This window comes from Miniopterus natalensis, chromosome 6, assembly GCF_054644295.1.
Source record: "Miniopterus natalensis isolate mMinNat1 chromosome 6, mMinNat1.hap1, whole genome shotgun sequence".
NCBI classification, from domain to species: Eukaryota; Metazoa; Chordata; class Mammalia; order Chiroptera; family Miniopteridae; genus Miniopterus; species Miniopterus natalensis.
The window spans coordinates 2,345,832-2,359,357 of NC_142086.1; the positions used below are offsets into that span (position 1 = coordinate 2,345,832).

Below are 13,526 nucleotides of genomic sequence, written 5' to 3' on the forward strand. Positions count from 1 at the left end.
TGGACTCCAACAGCATCTTACACCCCGGCCTAGCCCCAGCAGACTGAGAGGCCCTGTGGCAGAGGAGGAGGGGTGGCCCTGAGAGGGGAAGGGCACTGGGCCAGCACTCTCTCTCCTCTTACAACTGCTTTCTGCCCACCTGTCCTTTACCTGGATTTGGATCTCATCAGAGAGCTCTTTGGCAAAGCCATGCAGCTGCCCAGCTGTGGGGTCCAGAGCCCTGACCACCACCTTCAGCCCGGTCTGGCCTCTCACCCGGCCATGTACAGTCATGGCAAAGTTGTACTGCGATGGGAGTCGAAGTGACGCCTGGGGCAGAAACCAAATATGTTTTTAGGGAGAGCCCTGGGGCACCCAGTCCCTTCTCCCCACTGGCTCACTGAGAACCCTGGGTGAGTCCCTTCCACGTATGAGCTGCAATTAATACAGAGGTTTAAGTAAGTTATTTCTAACACTTGCCAGCTCTGAGATCTGAGGAGGGGCAGAGGTCTCCCCAGTGGAGGCCTAAGGGGGTTTGGGCTGGGATAAGCCAGGAGAAACCCCAGGGCTGCCAGGCATCATCTGAGACAGTGGGTGGAAGTTACAGATTAGGGACCCTGACCAAGACCCTGTGACATCCAGAACTTTTGTGCCTCCCCCATCAGCCTGTCATTTTTGCTGCCTTCTGTTTGTGGGTTAACAACAACCTCCTCCAGAGTGATTAGCAAGAACTGCTTAAAATGAAGAGGGCTGCAGACAGTCCTTAAGCACTATGAGAAGGATCACTGGGAGACCCTATTTCCAGACACAGGACTCAGTTGAGGAAGGACACAGGGCAGTGTTTGGGAGAAGGTGTCCCGAAGAGCCAAAAGGACAGAGCAGAAAGGGGCTAGGACTGGCCTAGTGTGAAGGTGCAGACCTCCTGTGCAGATCTGGGGAGAACCTCCCCGCCCGGACTCTGGCCTGGGATGGAGGGGAGGCTCTGGGCAGGTGGTTACCTCATGGTGCCGTCCCCGGATGTCCAGGACGTCCTGCTTGGTGACAGACCAATGGAAGGTCAGGCCAGGCACAGCGTTGCCAAAGGAGAAAGGGTTCTGGCTGTTGGTGACTCCAGTGATGTAAACAGGCATCTGGGGGGAGTCAGCCTGTGACCACAGTGGCACTGCCAGGAGCGCCCTTGGAAGGCTGGGCCACTGCCCCAGCTGCCTCTCCACTGCCCAGGGGCTTTCGTGTCTCCTTTGTGCAGGAGGAGCCCCTCTCCACCCCATCCTCGTATTTCACCTTGGCCAAGAGACTCCATGCCTGAAAGGACCCCTAGAGCTCCAGGACTCCTGCAGCCCCGCAGTGCAGCACACCGTCCGCACCACCTGTGCTTCGTCCACTAGGGCCCCGCACACAGGATGGGCACGGGTGGGATTACGGGCTCCTCAGCCTGCACTTCCTGGGTGTCCACCAGTGGGCACAGGTGGAGGCCACGCAGCAGAGGCCAGAACAGACTCCCAGCCAGCTGCTGAGGGGTCCAGCTCCATGGCTCACTAGCTGTGTGACTTCCTGGTGAGCGGCATGGAGACGACACTGGTCTCACAGGGTTGCTATAAACACCAAGTGAATTAATACACAGGAAGCGCCCAGTAGAGTCCATGCTGCACAACAGCTAGCTCTGGGCGTGGGAAGGTGGCAGGCGCTCGGGCGTCACTCCGTGAGGGCACCAGCACGGGGCTGGGAGGGAGGGATGCACGCAGCGCAAAGGGAGCTGGTGCCGGGGTGGTGTGGAGCAGAGCCGTGGAGCTGAGCCCGCAGGGCAAGAGGTTATGAGGGTGACCGGGATGAAGTGCTCCAGTGGAAGGTCATGACCTAGCAGGGGCTCCCCTAAGCTCATCCTGAACCAGAACTCAGCACAGAAAGGAGGGGCTGAAGGGGGTCCGCCTCACCTGGGTCCCTGTCCTCATGCGAGTGATGGGGGCTCGGATCCTCACCGCCTGGAGAAGCAGCACCTCCACCTCCACGAGATCCTAGGAAGAGAACGTTGCAGCTCAGGTTGTCTAGAGCGTGGGACTGTGCTGGCAACAGGGCTGTCGGGAAGGCAACCACAAGGTCAGAGGCTTCTGCGGAGGCCACTCAGTCACGTGGCTAGACCCAAGGGAGGTCTAGCTCTTCCAGAGGTGGCTTGGCTCTGGGGGTGGGTCCCCTCACACGGACCTGGTCACTGGCAGGGGGGAGCGGTAGCCTGGCCCTCTGAGCTACAGGCCTGTCTGATCCAGGTGCTCCAGGTCAGCACTGCAGAGACTTGGGGGCAGTGATTGGGGGCTGGAAAGCCCTGACAGGACAGGTCCCTAGACCCTCCCAACCCCAAATCCAGCCTGCTGATCTCTGACTGAGCAGAGTAGATGGACAAATGCAGGAGCCAGGTAGAGTCTGATTAGAGCAGGCTTTTTACACCCTCCTTCATTCTGACCTCTATATTCCTATAAACCTGACCAAAGACTAACTTGATTGGCTCCTTCACAGTGCTGCTGACTCATGCTGAACATAAGCTGGTGAGACGCCTAAGCCCTCTCGATGAGCCCATCTCCTGTGTCTTGTGAGCTGGGCTAACGCATGGCACATAGTCGGTCCTCAATAAGCAATTATTCTCTTCGTTTCCTTTAGCCTTCTCACTGCTCGGTCTCCTCCTGTCAGTATTGGTCCACCCCCTGACCTTGGGTGCTGATTCTTGGACAGACAGAACTGGAAGCTTCTGGCCAGAATCACATACCCTCATGGACACGTGGCCCTCAGGCTGAGCTCCTGCCCGCCTGGGCCCCAAATACCTTTCAGATGGAGCTGGTCATGCAGCCTCTCCCTCTGCCAAGGGGCACCAGGACCTTCTCCCAGCACCTCCCCCAACCTGCCAGGTGGGAGATGCAGACAGAGAGGCGGCCCAGTGAGCAGCAACGGCCAGAAGGGAAATACAGCTTGGGGGCCTCTCTGGCCAAATTTCCAGTCAGCTGCCATTTCAGCCACTTGGGCCCCTAAGAGGGGAAAGTAAACCAGTTCCTACGGCTGAAATGCTCTCTCTAGAGAGAAAAAGAAGGGCAGTGCCTCCTTGTTCCTTAATTTTATTCTCCGAGACCTCTATCTGAACTCTGGTGCGTGCCCCAGGACAGACTTTCCCTTTCCCAATGCCTCCTTGTCTTTAGAAAAATGGGGGGCAGAATCCGTGTCCACTTCCACAATTCAAAGGGCTGCACAGTTCAACTGGGACACATGGAGAGACACAAACTGCTGGAGAAAGGAGCAGACCCAAGAGCTCAAAGTCAGCTCGAAGTTAGCCTCGGGGAAGCTGGATGCGCCAGCCTCCCCTGCCTGGGGCACACAAGCACCAGTTCCCGGGCACTGTCTTCCAGGGTCCCAGTTCTGGGCTCTGAAAAGGCTCTTGTCCACAGTCACATTACACAAAATAAAATGCTCTCCTTAAGCACAGATTCCCATCAAGGCCGTAAACATGAGGCCACTGCCCTGAGATGCTTCTGCAGGTGTCGGGGAGTCTGAGAGCCCTGAGCCCTTCTCAGGAGGTGGAAACAGTCTCCCATCTCCTTTCCAGGGACTCAAAGAGGTACCCACCCCCTGGAAAGAAGGGAAATTATCAGATTTGGGGACACCAACTTTCACATGCGTGGAGTCAGTCCCACCGACAGGGAGAGTGGGGCTCTCCTGCAGAGAGGACTGCACTAGCCAGGCTGTCCAGCATTTTGTTGGCCCAAAAAAGCAAATTAAAAATGTCCCCCACTCTGCACAGAGGCTTGGAAGAGAACTGCTAGTGGAGCCAAAGATATTACTGGCCAATTCAGGTTTCCTGTTTCTCCTGGGAATACAAATCCAGGCCCAAAATACAGTGGTGTCCAATCATTTATGCTTATGGCAGCCAGGCCAGTGCACACCTCGAAACTCACACTGTAATCACGTGTGACAGAGTCAACAGCCCCCTCTTCTCTCAAAACACCCCAGCCCTTCTCGAAGAGAATGGACAGAAGGAAGGAAAGCTCTGCTGTCGGCAGCCCTACAACTGCTGCAGAGTGACTGGGCCACCAGTAGGTCCCCTGACCCCTCACCGAGAAATGGGGAGAGCAGCAAACTCCCAGGCCCGGAGGGCCAAGGGAGGGGTGCACAGCGCTCTGGGCAGAGCTGGCCATCACAGCTGCCACCAGCACCAGGGCCGGGGGCCGGAGACACCATCCCTTAAAAAGAAGCTGTGGAAACTCAATCTGGAGAAGAGTCCAGGTGTCCCAAATTTGGCAGGGCCAGCCCAGGTGACAGGCAGGGGCTAGAGATTCAGAGGGCAGAGCCGAAACCCAGCACCCAGGGCTTCCTCCCCTTCAAGAGCCAACCACCCAGCAGGGTGGATTCAGAAAACACCTGTCTCTGATGGAGCCCAGGCCTGTTACCTGAGACACGGTGACGAGCTTGCCGGTCTCAGCATCCACGGCCTGGACGACCCCTGACACGGTGCCATTGCCAACGGCGAGCGCCTGCACCAGCCCAGCGCAGCTCACCGAGGCCAGGCTCTCATTGCTGACGGAGAAGAGGATGTTGGACTGAGGCTGGGGGCCCCCCTCAGAGGTGACCTGGAGTGGGGAGACACAGCAGGCCGTGAGCCACTACCCTCCCGGCCAGCCCAGCCTCATCCTTGGGCGACAAGGGTGCCACCCCGCCAACGCCCCAGAGCATTCGATCTTAGCCAGTCTGATGCCCGTGCTGGGGCCTGGCCATGAACGGGGCGGAACAAGGATGTGGCCTTTGGCTCCTACCTGCATCATGGCCCCGATAATCAGCGTCACCTTCCTGGGTATCAGCCTGAAGGGGGGAAAGACCTGGACGTGGAGACAAAACAGAGGGAGGGGCCACTGTACTCTAAGCTCAGGCCACTGGGCACGACTCACACTTCACAGTCTCAGGGAGGGGAACAGGGTACGTGGACATCACTCCTCTGTGAAGGCACCAGTGAGTGCCTTGGGGTCAACTTGGGGGGAGCCGAGTCGCCCCCACAGGGCCCAGGACTCTGGTCAGAGGTGCGTCCTGCTGCTTGTGAACGTCTCCTGGGAACCAGCAGATGTACCTTCTCCAGCCCAGACCTGTGATCTGGGTCTTAACAAGTCCTCCCGGAGATTCTGAAGCGTGTTAGCACCCCATCCACCGCCTTTCAGATCCCCCCAACTCCTCTTTGGAAAGTTGCCTCTCTCATGAAATTTCTCTAAATTTCTACTGACAAATTGCCTTAGAGGTTCTCTACTTCAATGTCTTTTAGAAAGTGGGTTCCAGGAGTAGGGAGGAAGATGCCTCATCTCTGCAGCAGAGCGGAGCCCCACATCCTCCTCTTGCACCCCCACCCCACCTGGCAAGAGCATAAGGAGAGCATAAGGCTGAGCCAAAGCCCCAGTCGGCCAAGGGGCAACTTTGTGCGTGAGGACTCGTCTTGGCTGTGCTATCTGTAGGCAGAAATTATCCCGCTTCACAAGGGGACAGTGCACTTCCACGGAGGCACGGTCCACCCACTGGCTTCAGAACACAGACGCGCTGCACAGAGCCCGCCAGCCCTGGTCACACGGTTCAGTGGTTACAGCGCCAGCAGGTTCAATTCTGGGTAACGGGCACGTACCTGGGTTCCAGATCTGATTAGCAGGGTGAGTATGGGAGGCAACCAACTGATGTGTCCCTCTCACATCAATGTTTCTCTAGCTCTCTCCCCCCCCTTCCCCTCCCTTCCACTCTCTCTACAGTCAATGGAAAAAAATATCCTCACTCCTTGGGTGAGGATTACACACACACACACACACACACACAGCCCGCCAGCCCACGTGTGGCCGAGGCCCTTGGAGGATGCCAGCAGGAGCCAAACATCTTAACGCTGCCGAGATGATGCTAGGGAACCTCAGAGCTCCCATGTCCAGGAACTGCTGGCTCCAGGTGCTCCCATTCCGAAAGCTGACCCCTCTAAGCGCCGTTCTAAGGGTCAGAGTGACTGTGAAGGAGCCTCCATGCGCTGGCCCACAGGGTCTGCAGCTGCTGCCCACCCACTGCCTCCTGCTACTCCCCTGCCGAGAGAGAGGTGGCTTCCCTGCTCTCAGTCACACCAACACCCCCTATGTCTCAGAGGGAGGTTCAGTAACTCAGCACTTCCTCTGGGGCTGCCCCATGCCCTGAGGCTGGTAACCAGAGGGCACAGTAGGGCACAGACTCTGAAAGGACCTCTCCCCATGGCTTCCTGGACTTTCCTGGAAATCTCCACCTGTGTGCCAGTAGGGGCTAGGCTGACCCCAGCAGCATGCAGAGGAGCAGCTTTACCTCGATCTGTTGTGGGGCTGAGTTGATCCTCTGTCCAGCTTTATCGGTCACAACGGCAGTGAGACTGGTCTGGCCAATGGCCACGCCATGGACATGGAACGTGGCAGTGTAGTTGTCAAGGGCCTCATCAAGGGAGCTGGAACAGAGGGAAGGGCTGGGACTTCTCCCCCAGACAGGCCTGTCAGCACCACCCAAGATGCCCTGTTCCGATCCCTAAGGACTCACACCAACATGACGATCTGGGAGGCTGCTTGGAGCTTCAGGTCCATGAAAGCAAAGTATTTGGCCAGGAAAGGCTTCCTGTGCGAGTCCAACACACGGACATATGCCTTGACTGTCTTCCCAATCTCCACCTGCATCACAGGGGACAGGCTCAGGGGACTGGGAATGACCAACTCCACCACCTACGGCAACCTACAGTCTCCTGAGAAACACCACTAGCCTCACACCCACAGACCTGGACAGTGGGGAGAGGTCACCTGGGATGACCTCCGGACCACTAGCCAAACAACAAATGAAAATCAATTGAGTAAATGCTGTATACAAGGAGCCTTGGAAATACTTAGATGCATAAGTTACACTCTCCAGTCTTAAAGAATTAACAATCAAGTTAGATAAGGCACAGCTTAGAATGGCAGAGATATACAGTAGAGTTCAATACGTGCACAATGACTGAATTTCTCACACTTGGCAGCATATAATACATACAGTAAGAACTTTAGGAGCTGGGAGTCAGAAATGCTGTGAAGTCTGGTCAGCAAATTACCAGTGGAAATGATACCACAGGAGAAATATTTGAGGCTGTGTAAGAGAATATTGGCTTTTTAAGTTATCTAAGCTGCTTGAACAGTCCCCTTTAATTAACCACTCTTCCCACTCAGAAAAATAGGAACCGACAGTACCTCTCTGTAAGCCCAGCCACAGTTACTTTAGGTATTTGGAATATAAACATTTCCTATTCATATTAAAGACAAGCCTAAATCTATTATGCATTTACTTTGCAAAAGACTTGGGTGGCATCAGTGGGCTTCACTCATTTGCCACTGGAATTCCTGAGGATCCAAAACCTACATAGTGGGGAGAAAAATTTGTGTTCAGCAAGGTGTGCACCCGGCTGATGAGAGGACAGGGACTCCCTAGTCAAGGCTGGCATGGAGACAACCCCAAGTGGGATTTACAGCCAAGATTTACTGATGTCAACTGAGCTGAAGAAATACCACCTCAGAGGTCATTCCATGGGGCAGCAGAGGTGAGAGACAGCAGAGCAAGCTCGCAGCAACTCAGGAGGGACACAGAAACCAGGAGAAAAAGCAAAGAACATGAAAAAAAGATCTCCTGTGGCCGCATCTTTCTGGTTGCTGTGAATCAGCAGAGAGGGGCCACATCAGGAAGCTGACACCAACCTTGTCTACCACCCGGACGTACAGCTCCTGAATGTCCGAGACATGAACGTCCACCTTTGCCGGGGCTGGGAAGGTGAGGCACAAGTCGTGGATCATGATGGTTGACGTGCCCGGGAACAAAGGGTACACCTGCAGGGTCAGAGGTGGGCTTGGTTACAGCTGTTCCCAGCAGCAGACTATCCTTCATGGAACACCATCTCACAGAGACCTCTGGGGCGGGGGCAGAAGTAGTTAACAGAAAAAATCCTAACCCAAATGTTGCCCTGCCCACCCGTCACCATGAGCCCCCACTGCCAGCTAGGGGATATAAAATACAAAATATATTGAAATATAAAACAAAGGGCTGGGATGTATCTCAGAGAACATTTATCTCCTTTGTACATTTTACAAAGAGGAAAACTGAAGTTGCTCAAAGGGGGTTAATTAGTGGTCTTAGGCATGTAGCAGCTTGTAGATAGAATGACTTAAACCTAGGAACCTAGGATTCTGTATTTCCTGTCCAGGAAAACACCTGACCCTGCTGCTCCCATAATACAAAAGCATCTGGCCAGTCAGGCTGGAAGGGCATGCGACAGCTGCCTCTCACTTAGAAGTCTCAGCCTGAACTCACAGAATCAGAGCCTGAGAACAGACCGCGGAGGCCTCCATGGTCCTAAGTATAAGCTCTTTGAGTCTCAATCACCTCTACATTCATTTCTCCTACAGCTCTGTCTGAATCAGAGACCTCGTAAAATGTTCTGAGTGCATGAACACATCTGAGCTATTGTTTTCCAGTCTTTCACTGCTAAAGATGCCCCCTTCTTAAGCCTTCTCTCTCTATCCACTTCCATGGGTCCCACCTCAAAAGAACCTCTCCCCAAACTACATCCTACTGCTGCAGATAGATGTGCAGGACCTTGTCATATTGCTTAGGTGTGTATCTCAACTGGGTGGTCTAGGAGGCTGGACAGGCAGAGACAACTCATGCAGCTAGTAGGTGAGCCACGTGGGCTTTCTCCCGCCTCTGTCTGGCCCTTGCTTTGTTGCCTTTGCTTTGCTGTCTTATATTTATTGGGGGGTAATGTGTACACTGAGTGTTTACAAAGTTAGAATTTCAATATCAAGAACTTGTAGGGGGGGAGAATCAGGTTTCTGACCCTAAGGAGACAACCCAATATGATTATATCACACCTAGGTTAAAACCCTTCAAGGGCTGCCCAGAGAGTGAGTCCAAATCCTTAACACATCCGGTAAGAGCTGGACACAATCTGGCCCCTGCACTTAGCTCTAATTCCACTGCAAACCACACGCCCCCAGTACCACCACACGCAGCCACACTGATCTCTTTTCCTCAAAGCTGGCCAGCACCCGCCTTCCGGCCTCAGTCCTTCCTAAATAAAGATTTGGGGTTCTTCTCCCACGTCTTCACCTACTGGCCATACTCATGTTTCAGGTCCCTCTCTAAGCGTCCTTTCAGGAAAGTCTTCCCTGACCCCAGACAGGTCAGATTCCTTTCACTTTTACTCACTCCCAGTGCAGTTACACCACCTATAATTCAGTCTTGGCATAGACCAGGGGTGGGGAACATCCAGAAATCATTTGATCTGGCCCTACCAAGGCAACCACAGGTGGGACTCAAAATTCACTAAACCTAGGAGCTTTTTTCATGGCTAATTTTTAAGTTGATAATTTTGTATGGCCTGAGAATGATGTTATAAATACCCAAGTGGCCCTTGGCAGAAAAAAGGTTCCCCACCGTTGGCATAGACCCTGTTGTGTCCATCCTTCCCTTCCAGGCTGTCTTCTCGCGTATTGTAGCTTCAGGACTGAGCCTAATGTCTGGTACAGACTATCCCCCAACAAACTTGTCTTCATTAGATCGAGATCCACAGGCACAGCTTGCTGAGTCACTCAGTTAATACACATATACTAGGTGCTCTGGCCTACTTGCCCAACTTTACTTTTAGCTTTAAGACTTGGAAATTCTGGGGGAAAGTCTGCAAGCCCATGTATACTCATGCATTTGGGAAGGGCTGTTTCTAGTCCAACCCTTCAATGTACATATGGGGAAACTGAGGCTCACAGAGGCTGAGAGCATAGCCCTGAAGGGGCAGCACTGGGGCGGGAATCCAAGCCTGGGCTCCCTTATATGGCTCCTTCTACCACACTCTGCCCTCCAGAGCTGACGCCTGCAGGAACTAGATAGACTTTTGGGCAGGGGAGAGTGGGGCCGGCAGGAAAAGGCTGAAGCTGAGACAGGCCCAAACCCACAGTTAGGTGGGGGCATGAGGATTAGCAAGCTTGGCTAAAGGAAAACCTCTGCCAGTATCACTAAGCTCAAGAGCATATCAACACAGATGAAGCGTGCCTGGGTTACTCCACACAAGGACTTAATGTTGATTAATAACGACCCCCAAGTGCAAACCAGACTTGTACTCTAAAGTGATGGTGTGTAACCTGAGCCGTCCGTGCCAGCTTGGTATTAACAACAGGCGAGGAGGGGTCTGGGAGCACTGGTCTCCAGCTCCACCGAGGACAATTCCCCCTGGCTGATTACATCTCCCCAGAGAGAAATCATTTAAACACTGGAGAGAGTAACAAAGGCTTTCTTTGAGAACATAATGCAAGTATCTGCTGTCACCCTTCTGAAAAAGTTCCTGCCATCAGGAGCTGGCACGTCCTTCACGGTGTGAAGAAATCACACATCAGACTGCTGACGGCCCCACACAGGAGACTGCAGAGAAGGCTTTCTTTTCCCATTTCTTTTTCCTTCAAAAGGACCATTTTGCACATTTTAAACAAAGACAAAACAGCGGTGGGAAAATCAACTCCTCTTCCACTTGATTTCCCAGAGGCGGGATGTCGAGCCACCTTTCAGATGCAAGGGGGCTCTGCAGCCTGGCTGCCGTCGCCTGACAGAGCAGCTTACTTCACACCCACTGGGACAGTGCTTTAAAGAAACTGCTCTTGGGGAAGTGAAAGGACTTGCCAGCCAGCTGGTGGCAAAGTGGGGACCCACCCCCACTCCTAACTTGATGGACACACAGGGGGGGTGTGAGGAAGAGGAGGTGGGGAAATCCTTGCCCAGAATGGACTCTAATGTCTAAGTGCTGAGAGCTTCAGCAAACACTAAGCGGAGGAGAAAGTCTGCAGAGATGATGGATGTGTTGTTGCTCATTCAGATGCTGCAGGTGGGCCCGGAGGCAACTTTGCACGTATGTGGGTGGGAGCTATGATGTGCATGTGTGCCTACCACCCTAAGCACCTCAGCTCCTCGGTCTCCTCGGCCCCATCAGGCTTCAGACAGTCCCTTCACAGGCATTTGCAGACAAGTAAGGACCCTGCAAATCTCTCTCATGTCACTGGGGCCAATAGCTCCTGTTTCCTATACTGAGCCCATCACTGTCATGTGGTGGCCAGGCAGTGCCACCAAGAGTGTCGGGGTCCATGCCCCTGAGCAGATGCCTTCGAGTCTTGGGGGAATGACCAAGATCACACAAGTGTCACAGGCACTGAGAAGGTCCTGGCTTAGACACTGGGTGAAATTTCATGCAGGGCCCCTGGCCAGCTATGAACTGCCCACAGGGCCAGGGCTGGGGACAGGCACCTCTTTCCAGAGGTCATCTTTAGGGGAAAAGCAGAACACACCCAAGTCCAAGCCCTGCAGTTGTCACTACTACCAACCTCCATCTCAAGTACGGATGTACAATGTCACCATGATGGGCTACGCGTCACAGGACTAGGGTGGAGACGTCACGGCGGCTCCTGAGAGCCATGCCTCCGTCTGCCTTGTTCACACTGAGCCCACGTGCCGGGACCAGGGCCTGGACAGGATGGGCCCCAGCATTTGCTGAATGGCTGCATTAATGCAGGCGTGAGCTACTCAGCCCACAGTAGGATCCTTTTTCCCCTCTTATAATCCATGGGTTCTGCTCAGAGGACTTACTTTGGAATGTAAAGAATTGTTGAAAAGAAAACCTAAGTTTAAATCAGGTAATCACTCCAATGTGCAAGCCAGTCAAAAACGAAACAAAGGCCCCTTGCAGAGAGTTCTGGGGCTGTGAGAGAATGGAGCACAGCCCCGCCCGGCTGGGGCACTGTGTGGGCACAGCAGCCTCCACAGGGCACTAGCACCTGAGCTCCCCAGCCCCTTCCACACCCAGGAGCCATTCTTGTGTCCCAAATGTGAGTCAACAGGGGAAGAAAGAAATACTTTCTATGACTAACTGAAGAACTACTGTGGGCATCTGTTCTTGTCTCTGTGATTAACACATTGTTTGCGGGTAGTTTTTATCGCGCACTCTACTACCAGTCAACGTAAAACGTATAAATACGTTTCCCGCATACAATGTGTTAAGGGAAATAAGAATGCTACTAATTAACAGCTGGAAAATGCTGAAGAGATGTACAAATGTCCTTCAGAAATAACCACTTGAGAGTAGCTGCTAGGACCTGTCGCAGATTTTCAACACTCCATGAAAAATTCTCCTGCAGGTTACAGAAGAGGCAAAGGAAACCAGAATACAGTTTGCACCTAGAATTGCAATGGTCTCTGCACAGGTCCAAGATGAGGGGGAGCAGAGACCCCAGTGGTCGAGGTGTCCCCAGGATACCTTCTTGGGCGAAAGCAATCCTTGTAGGGCCTGCACGTGGGTGCTGCTGGCACTCCCAGTGCTAGACTTGTTACCAGTTCTACACAAAGACTTCCAAAAATTAGAAGAGAACACTTCTAAATCATCCCAGGATACTGATATTATACTCACACCCAAACCGGACAAATACATCACAGAAAAAACCCCACCACAGACCAATACATCTTATGAATATGAACATAAACTCTTCAACAAAATACTAGCAAACTGAATCCAGTTACATGTAAAAGGAATTATATATCATGATCAAGTAGCAGTTATCCTAGGAATGCAAGGCTGGTTTAGCATCTGAAAGGCAATGTAAGACATCAAATCAACAAAATAAAGAATAAAAAACCACATGATCGTCTCAAGAGATACAGAAAAGCATCTGAGAGAAGCCAACACCCGCGTGTGTGTGTATGTGTGTGTGTGTGTGTGCGCGTGCACACAAGTAGAGGTGACAGCTAAAATGCATGGGGCTTCTTTCTGAAGTGATGAAAATACTCTAAAACTGATGATGCTATTAAGATTGTATGTTTCTTTTTGACTGTACGAATATGCTAAAAACCACCAAAGTGTATACTTTATTATTTTTTAAATCTTATTTTATTTTTTCCATCACCTTTTATCCCCTCTATGCCCTCTACCACTTCCACCCCCTGCACCCCCACAATCACCACAGTGTTGTCCACGTCCACGAGTTCTCTTTTTTCTTTTTTGCTTAATCCCTCCATCCCACACCCCCGCCAGCCAACACCCCATGTCCCTAGGGCTGTCTGCCTGCTCTCTATCTATGAGTCTGTTTCTATTTTGCTTGGTAGTTCAATTTGTTCATTAAATTCCACATCAGAGTGAAATAATATGTCTTTCTCTGACTGACTTATTTCACTTATAACGTTCTCTAGGTGCATGCATGCTATTGCAAAGGGTAAAATTTTCTTCCTTTTTACGGCAGAGTAGTGTTCTATGCTGTAAATGTCCCACAGCTGTTTTATCCACTCATCTACTGATGGGCACTCAGGCTGCTTCTAAATCTAGGCTATTGTAAATAACTCTGCTACGAACACAGGGGTGCATACATTCTTTCGAATTAGTGTTTTGGGTTTCTTCAGATAAATTCCCAGAAGAGGAATTACTAGGTCTTAAGGTAACTCCACACTCCTTTCCACAGTGGCTGTACCAGTCTGCATCCCCACCAATTCCCTGTTCT

At 52.4% G+C, this 13,526-nt stretch overlaps 1 protein-coding gene across 1 annotated transcript in view; it reads right to left on the bottom strand.

The window, feature by feature from the left end:
- The window catches only part of NUP210 (nucleoporin 210), a 93,107-nt gene that overhangs the window by 18,365 nt on the left and 61,216 nt on the right, over positions 1–13,526 (bottom strand). The window contains exons 21-28 of the mRNA XM_087818509.1: positions 7,704–7,832; positions 6,526–6,653; positions 6,301–6,436; positions 4,767–4,829; positions 4,404–4,583; positions 1,911–1,991; positions 978–1,109; positions 151–309 (exon numbers count right to left, since the gene is read on the bottom strand). Coding sequence (XP_087674635.1) covers positions 151–309; positions 978–1,109; positions 1,911–1,991; positions 4,404–4,583; positions 4,767–4,829; positions 6,301–6,436; positions 6,526–6,653; positions 7,704–7,832 — 1,008 coding nt within the window. The remainder of the gene's footprint in view (positions 1–150; positions 310–977; positions 1,110–1,910; positions 1,992–4,403; positions 4,584–4,766; positions 4,830–6,300; positions 6,437–6,525; positions 6,654–7,703; positions 7,833–13,526) is intronic.